The 19,075-nt window shown below is 38.6% G+C and overlaps 1 protein-coding gene across 2 annotated transcripts; it reads left to right on the forward strand.

Moving 5' to 3' along the window:
- Nucleotides 1-64: 64 nt before the first annotated feature.
- Nucleotides 65-17,102, forward strand: tshr (thyroid stimulating hormone receptor). 2 transcript variants are annotated; one of them, XM_079473966.1, is made up of 10 exons: nucleotides 65-413; nucleotides 4,682-4,753; nucleotides 5,938-6,012; nucleotides 7,430-7,504; nucleotides 7,935-8,009; nucleotides 8,085-8,162; nucleotides 8,510-8,578; nucleotides 11,379-11,456; nucleotides 13,701-13,889; nucleotides 13,991-17,102. In XM_079473966.1, the coding sequence occupies exons 1-10, from the start codon at nucleotides 244-246 to the stop codon at nucleotides 15,366-15,368; spliced, it is 2,259 nt and encodes a 752-aa protein (XP_079330092.1). In that variant the 5' UTR covers nucleotides 65-243; the 3' UTR covers nucleotides 15,369-17,102. The 2 variants fall into 2 exon arrangements, with proteins under 2 accessions (XP_079330092.1, XP_079330093.1); XM_079473967.1 differs by lacking the exon at nucleotides 5,938-6,012 and having other exon boundaries at nucleotides 13,991-16,724.
- The last annotated feature ends 1,973 nt before the right edge of the window (nucleotides 17,103-19,075 follow it).

Below are 19,075 nucleotides of genomic sequence, written 5' to 3' on the forward strand. Positions count from 1 at the left end.
TAATTGTTTATATCCTCGAGACTTAACTTTACTTTATAGTTCCCATAGCAACCGCAAGAGCGCCTCAGCAGCCCGCCTCACACATGGGCTCTCTCACTCTGTTTAGTGCTCTTCCACTCAAGGTTTGAGCTCTAAGTGTTAGTCAAGTTTGTGGCATTATTTTTGTGTACAGGCACAGCGGGGCGCTTTCAAGGTTCTGTTATAGTTTTTTAGTCGGACAAAGAGAGTTGTATTGGTAAAATCATGAAGACAAGCGCGCTGTTATATTTAGTGTTGATGATGTCACCTATGTTTGTAACCGGACATTTCAACTCATGTCCTCGCGGATGCGAGTGTTCCCAATGGAGAGTTTTCTCTGTCTCATGCATGGACATTGACGTTATTCCCACGTTTCCCTCAAATACAGAAACATTGTAAGTATGCATATTTATTACACAACATGGGCTGCATAAACTGCAGTCTTACATGTTAGTCACCTACTTTTTTTCTTCAAGATTTGTCATAACTTCTTTAAGGCAGTTACATAAAAAGGCAGATCGATATTTGAAAAGTAAGACGCTAAACGCGGTGTTTATATTTCTCCATGAAATATATTTCTAAATCCTGTCTTTATTTTTATATTACAGATTATGTTTCACGTGCACTTGTTTAATTTGTTAAATGAAATGCCATAACACTTGACACAGTATATTAAATTAAAATATTCATCCATAGCGGGTTTTGGTTTAAAGGTCCGTTTCTGTGTGTATACTATAGGCACAAAGTCTTAGCTACAAATAAAAGTAACGTTACACTTACTTCAAAACAATTGTATTTAATAAATGCAGTTTGGCATCTGTCCTTCTGCCTCAGCAAAAAATGTGATAGCAATGATATTATCAAACACATTTAGAAAAAACACATATAAACCTTTTTGACTAAAATCCACCTTTATAAAGTACTAAACCCTTGCTTGAATGTATGCCAGTGTGATTTCATTTTGCCCACTAATGTATCATACACGCTATTACAAAAAGATCGTTTTACTGTAAGGAGGTTTTGAAGTAGGACGTTTAAAACCAACACTACACCACTGCCATTTGACTATGGAGTGTGTGAATGGTTGCCTTAACCTTAAACCCACACAAAGGTGACAACTAGCCCCCGTCTGTTTATTTAAGTTGTTAAACAAATATAGCAAAGAATTCTGCCGCTGCATTTATTAATCTTAGTTAAATTAAAAATTCCAGAGTGTAGTGCACAGGATTCTAACATAAACAAACAATGTGTTGGTTTTTAACTAACGTTAACAAGTTAAAGGTACAGTGTGTCATTATTTTGCTGGATCTATTGACGGGTAATTCAAACATCAAACGTTGAGTTACATAATTTATTAACACAGCTCATACCTTAGAAACGGTATCACAGAAAGTTTTAGTGGTTTTGAAACCTTTACTCTTTTAAACCTCGGTATAACTTGAAACCAGTATTCGGCCCATGCATGCCTACTTGACTAGACCTCCACCAAGTGTCTATTGTGAATTAAGCACTGCACACATGTTGGACTGTCTATGTGTGATTGCAATGCAAAGGACAAAAATAACTGGTTGTTTGAATATGTACATCATTTCTTTAAAGGGGTGGTGCAACGGTATGCCATGCATTCTGACTTCTTTACAATGTTAAACGTGCTGTCTTCTCATGCTTAATATGGTCAACTTGTCAAAAAATTTGTTGGACGTATTACGTAGTATTCCTGTGCTCGATACACTCCCCCGGTGTTTTGAACATGGAAAAATCATTATGCAACAACTTCTCTTAGTCCCTTATTGGACAATTCTCCCGGGAAAGCACACGGCACACCAAGCTTCAACCACGGAGAGCGGGAGAAGGAGCATGCGCACTAGAGATGGGCGATATATTATCGTTTGCGATATACCGTAGAAAAATTATCATTGCGGGAAAAATTTGTCTCATCGCGATAATAACGATAAGTCTAGTTGATGATGTAGTTTCGTGCGCGACTGACTCACTGTTCACGTGCGGAGTGAAAACAGGCATAGCGGAAGGTGGACTTGAGGTTGAGAAGGAGCTTGTTGTTAAGCGAAGAGCTACCGCTACAATTTGGAACTGGTTTGGTTATAGAAAATCAGATGCGGAGCAAACTACCATAATATGTGAGGTTTGCAGAAAAACTGTGGTTACAAAGAGTGGAAACCCGTCCAATTTGTTCCACCATCTAAAACACAAACCAGAGTACGAAGAAAGTTTGAAGCTACGTAATGCAACAACTACACATGAACCTAGGGGTAATATAATTCCCACCCAGATGAAAATTGCCAGCGCATTTGCTATTTGCGTCTCTTGTGATAAGCAAAGTAAACGATGGAACGAATTGACGTTTGTAATACAATCCATAAAAGGAAGGAAGGAGACGGGACCTGCCGAACATAAAATGACTTTTAATTAATAAAAGCAACGTAAATAGAAGGGCGACTCCCGGGACACACACACAAACCATAACAAAAATCTCCTCCGTGATACGAGACCGGTGCGTGTACAGGCCTCGCATCCCGGTTCTCGTCCTGCCTACCTCACTACATCGTCAAATTTTTTTTATTGATTTGATTTTTTATTTAATCTGAAGACTTCGTTACTTTTTGACAATTTGTTTTACAATTAGTTTTTTACAGAAGAAAATAATGAATAATAATAATAATAATATATAAATGTATATATATTATCGTCATTGTTATCGTTATCGCAATAAATACCTGAAATTATCGGGATCATTTTTTTTAGGCCATATCACCCATCCCTAATGCGCACAAGTAACTTTCACTTGTGTGCAGGAGAGAGAGAGAGCACTACGTTCGCGGAGTTCAGCTGCGTTGTTTGTTCGCTGCTTTTGGGTGATAAATGTTATATTAACGGTGGATATAACTCTGGTTTTGGAGATTGTTAGAAACTGATAGATGGAGTGGTGGTCCCAGCAATTTAAGATGCGGGACATGAACCGCACGCGATGAGTGAAAGTGATGTCTGTGTTTTCTTGGCAATGTGTGCGCACGTATTTTAGTTTTATTCTGGATGCCATTAATTACGATTAAACGTTGAACAGCCCTCCACTGTGTGTTCCACTCCACTTCTTCAAATGAAATCCAGAGAATGTTCATATTTTGGGTTTATATAACTCATTATGGGTTAATGGGTGGTTGGTTTGTCCCTGTTTGACTGGTGCCTCGTGCCACACTCTAATCCACACAATCTGTAAATTAGTTTAGCTCTTCAGAAACATTCCTCTATGGCTAGTCTGTTTAGATTATTTTTCCTTCTCGCCTCATCAGGCACCATCACATAAAATTACACCCAAATCAGTGCGCCAATTCAGGCCACCGCTTGGCTTTGCCCGCCACATTCTTTACTCTTCATAGTGCTCGCTTGACAGGAGAGGGACAAATAAAAGAGACTTTGGAAACATTGGCCAAAATAGACGGGTATTTCCTATTCAAGGTCCAGCGCCAGTATGCATGTCAGTCTGCCTCAAATAACATCTATTTACTCAATCAATTAACAACAAGTAGTTTGTTTTAATCTGTGTGCATATACGTCTACATATGTAGGCTTCACTCCCCCTCAACAAGAATTATATCAATGTAAAAGTTTGGCACGTAATACATGTACATACTCAGTCATACATACAGTCATCAAATTTTACAGGGGACTTTGGTTACAAAATGCAGTTGCAAATAACTAAACTGGTTGTGACCGCAACCGTATTAAAGGTACAGTAAGTGAGTTCTGAGAAGAAACTTTGTTCAAAATTTAAATCAACAACTAGACAAATCGTTCTCATTATTTGCTGTTGGTCGGTTCTGTGTGTGTGGTGACACACTCAGAAGACCTTGCTACGTAATTAGAGTCAATAACAATCTTAGAGTCAATCAGCATTAGGGGCAGGTCCTCTCGTGATGGTGGAGAAAAGAGGGCGAGCATAGACCATAGAAAAGGCGCATTCAAATTTACTTCCACTGTAAAAAAAGTAAGCCAAAATGTCTGAGATATGGTATCAAGTATCAAGGTCCCGCCCATATTCCCTGATTACTCAGTCGTAAACAAAGAAATCATGTAACCACTCTCCTTTAAATAAATGTTTTTAACTAACTTAAAGCCTCCCTAATCTGGAAAATGCACTTTAACATGTTATTATCAAAACAATATGCACTTTGTAAAGACATGACGCATTTGTGCATTCACTCATAGAGAGCATGCTGTCACGGAATGGATGGACAGAACCCAGATGCAGGCAGACGTAGGGTTAATAAAAAACTTTTATTAAATGAAGAACCCACAAAGGGGAAAACCTGAACAAAAAACAAGCAGACAAACACTTCCCACGAGGGGGACACAATGAAACAAGGCTTCTTAGAAAAATGAAATAAGTCCACAACCTGCTCGATCTGGGGTCAAAAAGGTGAATGAATGGACACGCTATCTTCCCTTTTATACTCGTATGTACGGGGCAGGCGTCACGTCCCATTTGCCAAGTTCATTGACCTTTTTAAAAGAACAATTGGAGATGATAGGTTATCAAGTCAAACCCCATTCTGTCAGTCTAACCACAACGTCGAACAAATAAAGAGTTTGTTATACTTATTAATATGTTAAGTTGTTAAGTGTTTGTGATGATCTTCATTTCCAGAAGCCTCTATGAGACAAGCCTGACCACAATTCGTCAAGATGCCTTTGCAAGTTTGGTCAATATCTCAAGAATGTGAGTAAAGTTTTTTATTATTATTAAGATGATGGGCCCGCTTGACGTTAAAGGAGTAGTTCACCTTCAAAATGAACAATTCTGTCGTCGTTTACTTACCATTTTTTCATTTCAAACCTGCATGACTTTCTTCCGCAGAACACGAATGAAGATATTTTGAAGAATGTTATAGTAGCAGTGAATGGGGGGCTGTGCTCTTATCAAAATTGTTCAATATCTCTTCTTTTGTGTTCTGTAGAAGAAACAAGACAAATAGGTTTGAAATGACAAGAGGGTGAGTAAATAATGACAGAACCACTCAACCTGTTAACTGTCAACCTGTCATTGCCCTTTGTAAGCATACACATGAAAATACACAATCAAAACTAAAATGTATAAATATAAAAATATAAATCATGAATGATTTGGAGTACGGACCTAAGGTTGGTCTTGTTTGAAAAAATACATTTAGCAGATTATTGCTGAAGAGGAATCAGTTAAATAAAAAAAATGAAAAATGTTTTTAAGTTAAATTGTATAGTTAAAATATATATTTATGTAAATACATATTTGTTTCAGCACAAAAAAATGAAATTCAAGCCAAATGTAACCAAATTGTGTTCTGAATTTGAGATCCATGTTACATTTTTAGCTCCTGTACCGCAAATGTCCACTTGGGGGACATGAATACTTCAATGGTACTTTCTAAAAACTACAACACATACTGAGAAGCTTTTATTACGTTCTCATACACAAACCCAATGAATAAAACACAAATGTATCATAAAAGGATTTTTTAAATAGAGAAAAGAAATCATTTTAGAGAACTGAAACATAAATTTGAAAAATAAAACTACAAACTGTCAAACACTGGTCAGATTTGTACTCAAGAGGCTCAGACCTTAGAAACTTTGTAATGATTAGGATGGAAGTTTATTGCAAAATATTGAAATAAACCTCTGTGCTCCACTGGTGGAGAAGAGGTTAGGATGGAATTCAATTGTGAAATTTTAAAGTAAACTTAAGCATTCTACCGGTAGAACGGTGACAGTTAACAGGTTGGCACACTCTGTAGGATTATAAAATACGGTTCATAAACACAACATTCAAGTTTGTAAATTTGTATGTGTGTCCACAAAATTACAGGTAAAAGTCAATAAAAAAAAAACACTGGAAATGTTTTAACACATTTATTATTTCCGCAGCTATCTTTCCGTGGATGTCTCTCTGAGTAGGTTAGAGAAGCATTCTTTCTACAGCCTGAAGAGGATTACTCATATGTAAGCCAGAGTAAAAAGAAAACTTTATTTCAGCATTTTGAAATAGTCTAATAAATTCCGTCATTCATTTGCGCTGTTAAGTCTCTTGACTTGTTATCTGAAGGAAAACAAAAATTTGAATCATGCCGATTTGTCCCATTGAAGTTTAGCGCAATACAATTACATTTAGCGCAATACATTTACCGTATGCTTTATTTAATGTCAGGCTACCAAAATCTAAAGAGTGCCTGCCCAAAGGACTACTAGGGATTTTGCGAGCCCTGATTAGGGAGTGTAAAATAAATATTTATAAAGTTAGACACCTGCATTCAGTTCCACTTATTTACTACATTTAGTTTTACTAAAAATGCCAGTGTGAATAGAAGCTTTATCACGCTGCTGTCTTTAATAGTTTCTATTTTTTCCTTGTCTTGCGAAAATATTTATGTTTAATACAATTTTTTTTGTTTCGGATGCATATGAAACAAACATATGAAGATAACAATAAGTTTTGCTTGTTTTAAAGCAAACAATTCGTTACCTTGATCAACATCAAATGTATCAACATCATGTTCATATTATATTGATAGAAGAAAATATTCTGGGGGCCATGACATCTTTGTGAAAATAATTTAAAAAGTGCTTGCGTTGGCTGGCAACTATATAAAAAAAGTTGATGGGGACAGCGTTAAAAGTCCTCTTTCATGTTCATCTTTCACAAAGTGCAGAGATGCATGGATCATGAAGTACAAAAGGTGTTTAAGGCCACGTGTACACGATGAAAACAAAAAAGTTTTTCCTTTGCGTTTAAAAAAGAATTACCGTACAAATGATAGAGTTATCAAAACAGTCTGCATTTAAATGGATCCATAAAAATGGATATAAACGCTGTAGTATGCATGCCAGGCCAGTGGATGGCGATGATGTTGCCTTAGCACATATACAAATGCACAGTTATGAGCCAAAAGTGCTTTTTAATACCGTTAGTCGATGTATATGTGTGTTTAAAGTCTGGCGAATGTAAATAGTGTGTCTCCGCTGGTCTTATTGGTGCAGCAAATCCACATTTTCCAAGGGAACCAATCATAAATAGTCAAGCAGCAAGAGCTCACATTACAGGAGACCGCCATATTGGTTTGGCTATACTCACGCCACTGAGCGCGTAATACGCATGTGCGTGACGTCATCGTTTTCAAAAAGTTCTGTCTTGCAGTTTACATGGAAACGAAAACGGCACAGCATTTTCAAAAAGTTGCACTTTGAGACCTGTTTTCATACGTTTGCATTATCAGTCCCCTAAAACGCCATTTCCATGTAAACGAACAGCCTAAACGCGTAGATTTTTTTGCATTTTGCAGTCTCGTGTAAACGGCCTCCAAATGTTTACCAAAATCTTTTAGTTTGAATATTTACAAAATTGTCTCTCTGTTTTTTCAAGAGAAATCAGGAACACGAGAAATCTGACATTCATCCATCCAGAGGCGTTTAAGAATCTCCCTGATCTACAGTATTTGTGAGCAAAACACTGTTCCACACACCTGGGTTGTGCACCTTTCAGAATTAAACTGAGAATGCCATTTTAATTCAACCCCTGAAATTGAATTGGGGTTGCAAACAGGAGTTTAAACATTTAAAATGTAAGGTAGTATTGGAATGAAATTCATTAACATCAGCTTTTTTATAGACATGTATTTGTCCGTAATGTGAATTATCCATAAAACAGATGTTGATTGTGACCAATGTGTAAATGATGAATTCATGTTCACAATCTGAATCGAAAGGGAGACAGTTTTTAAATTCTGAACTTTGCCCAACCCCGCCACATTCTGCTCCTTCCTTTGTGTCATTTATACAATGTGTTAGGATTAAATAAAATACATTTTCAACTATTCTCAACGCACTTTATGAAAAAAACTTTGATCTGAGAGGTGTTGTGTTTACAGGGGCTTATTCAACACGGGTCTCAGCATTTTCCCTGATCTTACCAACATCCACGCTGAGGATTCATACTTCCTGCTGTGAGGAGCATTCCAGCGCTGGTTTACACGTGTGTGTTTGTGAAATGATTCTTATTTGTTTTTGCTCTTTTGCAGAGAGATAAGTGATAATCCCTACATTGCCGAAATTCCAGCTAATGCGTTCCTTGGTATTACCAATGACATTCTGACAGTGTAAGTCCAGTGTCACATTTCTGTCATCCTTATGCATGAGGGAGAGTAAATGATGACAGAAGTTTCCTTTTTGGGTGAACTTGCTCTTCAAGAAATATTGACACTGTGATGAATTAGATCAAAGAATCTGCATGACACATAATTCATTTGATCGAAGAATATTGACATCCAGAATATACAAAGATTAAAAATGTGTAACTTTCATTTTTGCATTTTAAATAAAAGGTAAAAGACTCACAACAGTCTTACAGCTTTTTTATTCAAATTTTCAAGTGTTTTGTTTACATGTATGCATTTGACAGAATCTTTTATCCAAAGCAATTTAATTCCTTTTTTCCTTTTTACAGTAGGCTGTACAGTAATGGCTTTAGGAGCATCCAAAATCATGCTTTTAACGGGACAAGGCTGGACTCAGTGTAAGGTTCTTTATTATAAAGACTTTTCACACAAATAATATATTTTTCACAATAATCGAAATACATGATTTTGGTTGTTCGTTAAAGTAACAGTTCACCCAGTTTTTCTAATAGTGACAATGGGATGCAAAAGGAAGAAAAACATCAAATAAGCTCAATAGAAGTATTGTAAAATGGTTAGGAGACTTACAGTTCTTAAAAAATAGATTTGTGTGATGAAAAGACCTAAATTAAAATTTGTATCCTTAGAAAAACCTTACATTATCACATTATTTTATTGCTGGGGTGTGCTCGAATGCATTTGTGTGATTTAAAAACTCAATACCCTTCTCATAATGTAAATTTTTGCAGTGCCTACTTTTATTTTATTTTATTTTGTTCCACGCTCTTATTTACTCATGGGAAAAGTTAGTTCTTTTTGAGTGAGTGACACGAACTGACAAATATTTTCAACTTGCGTGGAAGAAGAGATTTATGGGCGGTCGCATCTTTTTGCGTCTTTGCATTGACTTTGTTTGTAACTTACTCGCCCATTACACTCTGATAGAACAGCCAGTTAAAGCTCCTGTCTCTTTAAATCCCCCTCCTTAAATGCCCACTCTACTCTAAGGTGAATTTCCTTTACAACCATATAACTCGCTGGTTAACCAATATAGTACGATGCATCGTTTGAAAAACTAACTTGCTACTCACGACTGTTTCCAAAAAACAAAGTAACTTTGTTGCACATCAGTCATTTGAACAAATTTTGTTTTTTTGCACATCTGTCGTTTGAACCGCGTTGTTCAACAACATAATTGATGATGTCACATAGGTGGTGGAGTAATAGGCGGAACAGAGGGTCAGGCCCATGTAGGGGTACGGGACCTGGGTCGTGGAGCAGAGGCGGATGGGCTGGAGGAGAAAGCCAGGGGCGGAGCGGGTAGACCTGACTGAGTTGAAGGCGACGGCCATTGTGGAAGAGGCAGAACAGAGGGTGGCGACCAGAGTAAAGGCAGAGTGGGTGGAGTAGACTTTCCAGCAGGTGGTGGCGGTTTGGGTGGAGCCCCTAGTGGCTTTGGCGGAATAGACTCTTGGACTTGATCAGACCCGGGAACAAACTCTTTGACTGGACTTGGCTCAGGAACGGGCTCTTGGGCACTGGGGCGTAACTTCCACTTAGGTCACGCTAGGGTTGGCAGAATGACCAAAAATCTAGTTCACGGAATGAGTAATTATATTTCACGGTAACAATATATTTCTCGGTAACAATCTCCTGTTATAATTATACATCTTATACCTATTTCTTCTTAGATTTACATTATTTATTTATTTATTTATTACAGTTCATTTGAATAATCACCATAGTTATAATGTAGGCAAGTTATGAAAATGTACTAAAGATATCAAATTAAATTCTGATGATGAGATTTATTACTTATTTATCTTCTGGCTATATCATATATACAGTAGGAAGATGCCAAGATGCAAGATGTATAACATTGAAGTATGAATGCACAAACAATGAGTACACTATACGATTGGTGTTATAAACTTGTGTTCATGGGGTCTGTACTGTAGGTCATCGCCCTGTACTCTCTATTAGATGCACATATTTAGTAGGGCTGAACGATAAATTATGTGGATGCACAGTGTGATGCGACCCTGCTCGGAGCTGACCAGTACCATCTCAAAAGCATAAAAAAAACGATTTTTCTAAATCGTTCAGCCATAATATTTAGTTTGTTGTGACACTCTGTCTTTAGGTTTGTTTATTCTCGCACTTGTCTTAGCACTGCGAGTCTCTGGTTACTCCACACGACACGTGTCTCCCAAAAAGGGGCGTTTGCTGCAGGCACTCCGAGGCAGTGCAAGCCATATATTTATGTAAAAAAAAATTGGGGGGGGGGGAATTAGACGTGAATCTGAAGGTAAGTAAATGATGACAGTATATTTTTTTTGGGTGAACTGTTCCTTTAGTGCGACAATCTGTAGCGTTTGCCTCTCTGTTTGAATAAAACTGTACTTGCGTATCTTTATGTGTGTTAAAAAAAACTTTTTTCCACAGCGAAATCAGACCAGACAGCTCAAAATATATATCATTATTATAAGTTTACCGTTCTGAATAGTGGTACATTGATGGTTTAGGTACTTGCTCGATTACTGACTGATAAAGGTACAGATTGCAGCTTTAACAAAACCTTCATTATTCCCGAATGTCTCTACACTTAGAGGCCATTATTATTGTTGCAGTTTCGCAAGTCTGGATACTTGTTTCCCTCTCATTAAACTCCGCTCCCAAGAGTATTTTGCTCAGGATATTAAATTATTCATGTTAGCCCCCCTCGCCCCTCTCGATTGTGACTTCTCGCTAATGTTTTTGCATGTGTTTACATTGGAATGCTAAACCAGAGAAAAGCAGCTGCTAAAAATCCCATAGCAGAATTTAATTTTAGGATTGTAAAATGTCTTGGGGATGTATTGTCCCTTAGCATGGTTCACTGGGCTGTTGAGTTGCATTTGAGATTTCATCCAGCACGATTAAATTTGTGTCATTTTGAATCGGACTAACGGTGTGGCTGTTTTTAATAGTACAGCATACAGTTTATTTAGAATATTTCTTAAAGTCTCAAAGAAAATGGGCATGCCGATTGCCTGTGTGGGTGTTTTTGGTCCAGCAAAAAAGATCATACTTCTATAAAGTCAAAATCAGCAAGATGAGGGAGTTAATAGACATGAGATTTTAACAAGAGTAATTTCATCAACATATATTATCACTTATCATCATTAATCTAAACATCTTACTTGTTTACTTCAAAAGGTACCTGCACAGAAACAAACAGCTGAAGTGGTTGGACGAGAGAATGTTTGCGGGGACCAGCAGTGGCCCAATGCTCCTGTAAGTGTCTTTTGTTTTTTCTAAAAGCACTTGAGAGTCAGTGTCTGTGGTAAGTGCTTTTATGCTTCCATGCTTAAGACTCGCTGCACTGTTTCATGAATGAGGTGGTTGTATTTTGGAGATATCCAGTGAAAAAGACCACCAGGTATTTTCCAAACAAGAGCAGTTGATGACCACAAACTGAGAAGCTCCATATGAATGGTGCATATGAATGTGGTACATTCTAATATGAGACACAGTCTTTGTGTGAGAAAAGTAAAGAACTTTGAATTTTAAGTCATAATCTTCACCCCAACGAAACCCCCAAACTTATACAGCACTTCCAGCACAGGTGCGATGTAATGATAATCGTTAATCGTTAAATTATAAAGTGTGTCTGATTTTAGATCTGCACTGGAGGTGCATATAAATAATGTAAATAATGTGGATGTAAAAAGCACTTAATCGCAGTAACAGACTGGACAGCACAGATTTGGCTACATAAGGAGTTTAAAATTTCATCAGAATACAGTCTCCATTTTGATATTTTAAGACATACCTGCTTCATTTGCATAACAAAAACACTGACGACAGCTGTATTTAAACACAATAAAACAAGCGGACTGAACAGAAACAATCATAAAAAATGCCCTCATTTCACATCATAACAGTTAAGATTAAAAAAACGTCTTGGTTACGGATGTTATCTCAGTTCCCTGATGGAGATTGCTCTCCAACCCCATTCTGGAGAATGACACTGACCGCACAACTCTGCGAGAATTCCCAGCGGGAAGCGCACCAGGACGAGAAGAGGCACCACTTGTAGGCATGTACGTGCTGAGGGGCACCACTGCTGACTGCGGAGGAGGAGGCGTCGTGCGATCTGCGACATCTGCCGTGACCAAAAAGGCCACCCTGGCGTCGTGGCCTACACCTTTAACAGACCATAAGATAATATAGAAAAACGAAACCTGAAAAGTCTACAAAAATATGTTTAACAGCATCATTACTGAAAATAACATTGATTGTAATATAATTTTTTTTCAGAGATACTGAAAGAATTACATATATATATAATGTTGACCATACAATAATACATAATGTAAATGTGCATCAGTCTCCTGGTGCACTGTTCACAGCTTCAAACTGCAACCCTGATGGCCTAACTCACCTCTTTCCATCGACGGCTCCAATCAATCACTAATAACTTTGTTTCGGGACTTCATGAGATAATTTTTTTCATTGGCGGACAGAAAATATAAAGCGCCTTGACAAACTTAAATGTTCAGAGCAGTGTTATGTGTGTGCGTGCTTTCCTTAACATGAGCGTATGCTTAATTTTCTAAACAAGAACAAGTGAAATAAATAATATAAATATGATAACCACACTGTTTGTAGGGTCGAGTGTTTATTTTCTTTATTTATGTTGATTAGGACATCCTACTTTATTAGAGGTTTTATTTCCCTATTTGCGTGAAGTAAATTATTCTCTCTCTCTCTCTCACCAATTGATTTAATATTAACTGTTACTCGGTAGTACCGACATAACTCGGTCAGTGCCCTTAAAAGTACAGCGTCCGGTACCCAACCCTAGTGGAAACCCATGTTTGCCTGTATAAACTAACCATATGGCTTATCTGCCTGCTAATATGGATCAGCTGAAATCATAGTTTTTTATTAAGTTAATAAATGTGGCCTTTAAGCTACCCTCTCAGGAGTCAGGCCGGTGTGAAATCATTGCTATGAGGTCACCGGCTAAGCATCTCAAAATGACAAAATCAGACACAAGCAGCCTGCTATTGTTGCACAATATAGGCTTTTTGGAAGATTGCTTTATAAAAACAACTACAAGTTCACATTGTAATAGATATGTTTGCCTCTAAGTTTGTTATGATCTTTTTGTAAAGAGGGAAAATTACGCTGCTGGCAAGGGTTCTGAATTGTGTCTCTTAATCCATTTTATTTTCTGTATGCTGATGCTCTAAGACACACTTTTCATCTTCAAGGCACATAGATCAAGGCATCACTTGTTGGCATCTGCACCTATCTCCTGCTAATGGATGCTACAATTACATTACATTTCCATTTTGCTGCGATAAATTGAAGTTTTACCTTCTGACACCAATGGCTTGAAAGACAAAGAACATTCCTCAGGTTTAGGATTCAGCATGTGAAACTCCAGCTATCTGGAGATGTTTGCCTGAATATAATACCAACTGGCATTATAGTATAACCTTTCTCCGAAATGTCCTTTTTTCTCTTTAGGGATGTTTCAGAATCGACTATCACTTCCCTTCCAACCAGAGGCTTAGAGTCGCTTCGAGAACTCTGCGCTCGGAACGTCTGGACCCTAAAAAAACTGCCACCGATTAAAACCTTCAGACACCTGGTTACAGCAGACTTGACCTACCCCAGCCATTGCTGTGCATTCAAGAACTTGAAGAAGAAAAGGGGGTTTGTAACATTTTCAATCCAATTGTACAGAACCAAAACTACAGTTGGTCTTTTTAGCACGTAGCTGTTTATTTTATGGAACGGTGTTCTTTAAACCGCAGGTTCTTGGAAGACATCATTTGTAACTTGACAGCCAGGTATAATCAACTCCAAAAAAGATCCGTGGGCACTTTCATGACTCCTGGCCTACGCAGCAGCATGGAACCTGGGGTTGACCTGGGCGATAACCTCTTCATAGACACCTATGACCACCAGGACTTCTACAGCAGCCTGCATTACCACACCTTTTTCGGGGGGCACCCGGATGATGATGTGGGTTTCGGCGAGACGCTAAAAAACCCCCAGGAAGACACCAGCCATGAGTTTGACAGTCGTTACGACTACATCGTGTGCGAGGAGGGTGAGGAGGTTGCCTGTTACCCTGCTCCTGACGAGTTCAACCCTTGCGAGGACATAATGGGTTTTGGCTTTTTGAGAGTGTCCGTATGGTTTGTCAGTTTGCTGGCTGTGTTGGGAAACCTAGTCGTGCTGTTGGTGCTGCTCACCAGTCATTACAAACTGTCCGTTTCCCGGTTTCTAATGTGCCACCTGGCCTTCGCCGACCTCTGCATGGGCATTTACCTGTTGCTCATCGCTTCTGTCGACCTCCACACACGTTCTGAATACTACAATCATGCGATCGACTGGCAGACTGGTCCGGGTTGCAACCTGGCTGGGTTCTTTTGTGTCTTCGCTAGCGAGCTGTCTGTCTACACGTTGACCACTATTACCCTGGAGCGCTGGTACGCCATCACCTTTGCCATGAGGTTGGACCGCAAGTTGCGTCTGTCCCACGCCTCCATCATCATGGTGCTGGGTTGGGTCTTCTGCCTCCTGTTGGCCCTCATGCCTCTCATGGGTGTCAGCAGCTACCAGAAAGTCAGCATATGTCTGCCCATGGACACACAGAAGCTTTTGGACCAGGTCTACATCCTTTTCGTGCTTGTTCTTAACATCCTTGCTTTCGTGGTCATCTGTGGATGTTACATCAAGATCTACTGCGCCGTGCACAACCCCAGCCATCGTTCTGCCAACAAGGACACCAGCATCGCCAAGCGGATGGCTGTTCTCATCTTCACCGACTTTCTCTGCATGGCACCCATATCGCTGTATGCCATGACGGCTGCGTTGGACCACCCGCTCATCACAGTTTCAAACTCCAAGATCCTGTTAGTGCTCTTTTACCCACTGAACTCCTGCGCCAACCCTTTCCTCTACGCCATCTTCACCAAGGCCTTTCAAGGAGACGTCTTTATTCTGCTTAGCAAAGTAGGGCTCTGTCAACAACAGGCCCAAATGTTTCGAGGTCAGACCGTATCCTTTAAAGCGAGCAGTAGACGTGAGAGGGAGCAGACCGGAGGTAAGGATACCCCCATCTCTCTTCTGGCTTACCCTGGTAACCAGTCAGCCTTGCAAAAGCAGGATGACAGTGATGGGTAGGACGTGACACAACACAAGGACTAAAGTGTGGACATCCAGCTGGATCGGAGTCGTTAGATTGCGGTGCAGCAAAGACGACACAAAGCACATTTATCAATTGAAGGATCTCCTTTTAAATAATGGACTTAACATCTATAGAAATTCTATGTTATGCTGTGAGTTTGCAGGTTTTAAAGCATTCTTTAAACCATTTACATGCTGCCTTTAATTTGAGAAGATAATTGACGTACTGTAAGCTTTTGTTTTATGCATCAGATTATGGGCCCTTTCGTACACCTAGCGTATGACTGTTTTTGCTAGTTTCAGCCCGATGCAGTTCTCATTTTCCTGTTTCATTAGCAAAAACATTTGTGGCCATTTGTTGGTCTAAAAAAGAGCTGTTTTCAGGCACATTATTGGGGTGCTGCTATTTTGAGGAACTGGCCATAGACCAAACTCAAACCTGGTCTAACTTCTAAAGACAATGGCCCAATCATTTTTTATTATTTAAAGACCTCGTTAGTAGAAAATGTGTGCTTTTAATACACACAGAGAAGCGCAGCTGCACACAAACATTTTAAAATATGAATCAATAAAAGATTAAAATGTAAAAGGTTAGTATTGTGTACATAAATATAAAAATACCTACATGTCCCCTCGGGAAGCTTTGGTGGATTCCCGCTTGTCTGGATTCAGATGATCTGCTGGTGCGCTTTAACTTTGCGCACGTGCAAATCAGTTTTTTTCGCTTGAGAAGTTCAGCTTTGCCACCATTAATCTATGCCATGGAAATACCGTTGCGCCATAGCGAGATCGCAACTGCCTCTTAAATGGAACGGGAGATGACCCTCTAATTGGTTTATTGCAAATGACGCCCAAAAAATACCCATTACTCATTAAGAGAATCAAGACAACCCGTTTAGACCATGCGCCCGGAGTCGCCGATTCGGGCACGCTCTGAGTCCACCTGCGCCGTGCGCTTTAGACCATGCACTTAGTTTGTTAAAATGGGGGACCTGGAGTATGTTATGTCTATGTTCCAGAGCATGTTCTTACATAATAGATCATTTAAATGTGGGTGTGGTTTTTGATGTTGAATATTTTTACATACTGTATAATTCATTGTGTGTTTTAAGGCAACATAAAAACAGAGACTAAAAATAAAACCATAATGAAAAAAATATGATGAATTCTTTACAGGACTGCTCACAGATTTTATGTGCCACCACTGATAGCCCCGCCCCAAACTCACTTCATTGGTTGAATTATGTTGTGCATGATTAAATATTGCCAGAGAGCAACAACTCTTTACACTGTCAAAGTTACAACTGTCAATAAATGAAAGTAACAGCGAGTTGTTGGGTCAATCGTTGTATAAAGGTCCAGTGTGTAATTTATTTGGAAAAAAATGCAATATGATAAACATAACTTTGTGTAATGAAGCTTTATGTATACCTAAGAATAAGGCATTTACATATACAGCAAGTCCCCTTGCTTGGAATTCACCATGTGAACGGACCCTAAACGCGCAATCTGCTCCACAGAGCGCATTTCATAAATATATTATCGGCAAAAATGTGAAGACTTAATCTTAATCTTGTGTCAGCCACCGTAGTGCTTCAAAACGAAGGGGTGAGCATTGAAGTGAGCAGTATGTTGCAATTCGCAACCTCACCACTAGATGCGACTACAGTTCATACACTGGACCTTTAAATAGCTTTCTTTCAACTCACGAAATAAAGAAATAAGCTCTTTAAAAAATGTTTTGTTATTTTGGCAGAGATCATTAGTTGAACAGCAGACTCCAGGCATTCATTACAGTTGTTACTGACTTTTTTTTTTGTTTAACAGAATTCCAAAAACAGAAGAAGAATTAAAAACTTCTTTCACTAAAAGAACACAAAATAGGCATTTTACAAAAGAGTTATATTATGTTTTTAAAGTGGCCATAACTCAGACAGTTTCTGCATATTTGATGTACTTAGAGAATAGTATCGCACCCTTCAAATATCAATAGAGTCTTAAGTTTGATCACATTTTTAAAAGACAGATCCAGCTGTACGATTATTTCCCGAAAACATAAGACGTGTGGGGCGTTTTCTGACAAGTTGACCATGTCAAGCATGAGAAGACAGCACGTGTTAAACACTGTAAAGAAGTTAGAATGCATGAAACAGTGTTGCACATCCCCTTTAAGTGATCCACCTTAAAGTATCAAGCTCTATTTTCTCACCAGCTATACTGTAGGTGTCTTTAGAACATTGCTTGTAAGAAATCTTATGTCTGATATGAACAGAAGGCAAGGAAATGATAATAGCTTGCACTCTCTCGTAGAATATGTTAAACATCTGGTTAATATTTTAACCAGATCAGTTCCAAGAAATGCAGATGGAAAACTCTTTAATATCCAACACCCATGTGTGTCTTATTGGTGACTATGTTTTGAATGCTGTCACACCTGTAGACTGTTTTTAACACAAAATACATTTTTGCTTTCGAACACAAAATGAAGATTAGATAACACAGTAGGGTTGTCACGGTACCACAAACATAATACTATACCAGCTGAAATATCACAAAACCGAGTAGTATTGCTGGGTCATAATTCATAATTCAAATCTACAAAATAGACCAGAATTCCTTAATACACGGATCTAAATGAAACAAGTTGTATTTAGTGGACTGTATAAATGTAGAAGAGAAGCACCGCAACAACAACAAAAAACGATTTAAGTGTTCAAATGCGGGGTGTCCGATTTCAGAATAACCCTTCTTAAGACAACGTCGTGCCGCGTATCAAAACAATCTTGTAGCCGATCAGCAATAAGGTTCACCGGACGGACATTGGTCGAGCCGAGCGCTGACGAAAGCGTGAGATGGGGGTAGGGGTGTGTTTGTTTTGGTAATTTGAACATCAACAACGGCTAATAAAAATCGGACACCCCGCCCGAGTTAGTTGTGGCACTTCGATGCTACCCTTTAAAAACAGAGCGGCATTGCGGTAATTTTTTAAGCTTAAGCCTTGCGATGCTATCGTTACCCCGGTACACCTACATCCCGGTTAAACACGGAGAAAGATATTTGGAAGAATGCTTGTTCTACCATAGTAATGACAATGGTATTCAAAAGTGTCCCAGAAGTGTCTGCTTTTCTACATTCTTCAAAATATATAATTTTGTGTTTTCAATTCATAAAGCCATTTTTCCTACTATGGTAGTCAATGGTGGCCAAAAACCGTTCGGTTACAAGCATTCTTCCAAATATCTTTCTCTGTGTTCATCGGAACAAAACAATTTTGTTACTTGAGGGTGAGTAAATGTAGGAGACATAAAATGTACACTTACAATATTATTCTGGTAATATAATTTTCTATAAAACGTTTTAATTAAAGTGGAAAAACAGACTGAGTTTAAGCATTTTCTCTAGTGGTGTCAGATTTTGGACGCCTGCTTTTATCTTCTGTAAACGTCCTGGATGTCAGGGCGGGTTAAACCAATGAGATCTTTTACAAAGTAACCTCTGTTACATTCTTGCCTGCGTTTCCAATCCGTGATTTGTCCTCTGTTGATATTCCAAATAAATCTTCCTAACTAACACCCGGCCATAGAGTTTCTGAGGCAATATACAGTCCAACAGCGAATCAGTGAAATTGTTCACATCAACACTGCTTTTTGAGTACAACTAGGCTTCTTTATTTCTCCATAAACTGTTCTTGACCCTTTCACATG

Source organism: Barbatula barbatula (genome assembly GCF_947034865.1).
Source record: "Barbatula barbatula genome assembly, chromosome: 15".
NCBI lineage: Eukaryota > Metazoa > Chordata > Actinopteri > Cypriniformes > Nemacheilidae > Barbatula > Barbatula barbatula.

Coding starts and splice junctions, on each gene's coding strand:
- tshr (XM_079473966.1), top strand. CDS start 244: ATGAAGACAAGCGCGCTGTTATATTTAGTGTTGATGATGTCACCTATG. Junction 4,754..5,937: donor TTGGTCAATATCTCAAGAAT/GTGAGTAAAGTT, acceptor TTATTTCCGCAG/CTATCTTTCCGTGGATGTCT. Junction 8,163..8,509: donor ACCAATGACATTCTGACAGT/GTAAGTCCAGTG, acceptor TCCTTTTTACAG/TAGGCTGTACAGTAATGGCT.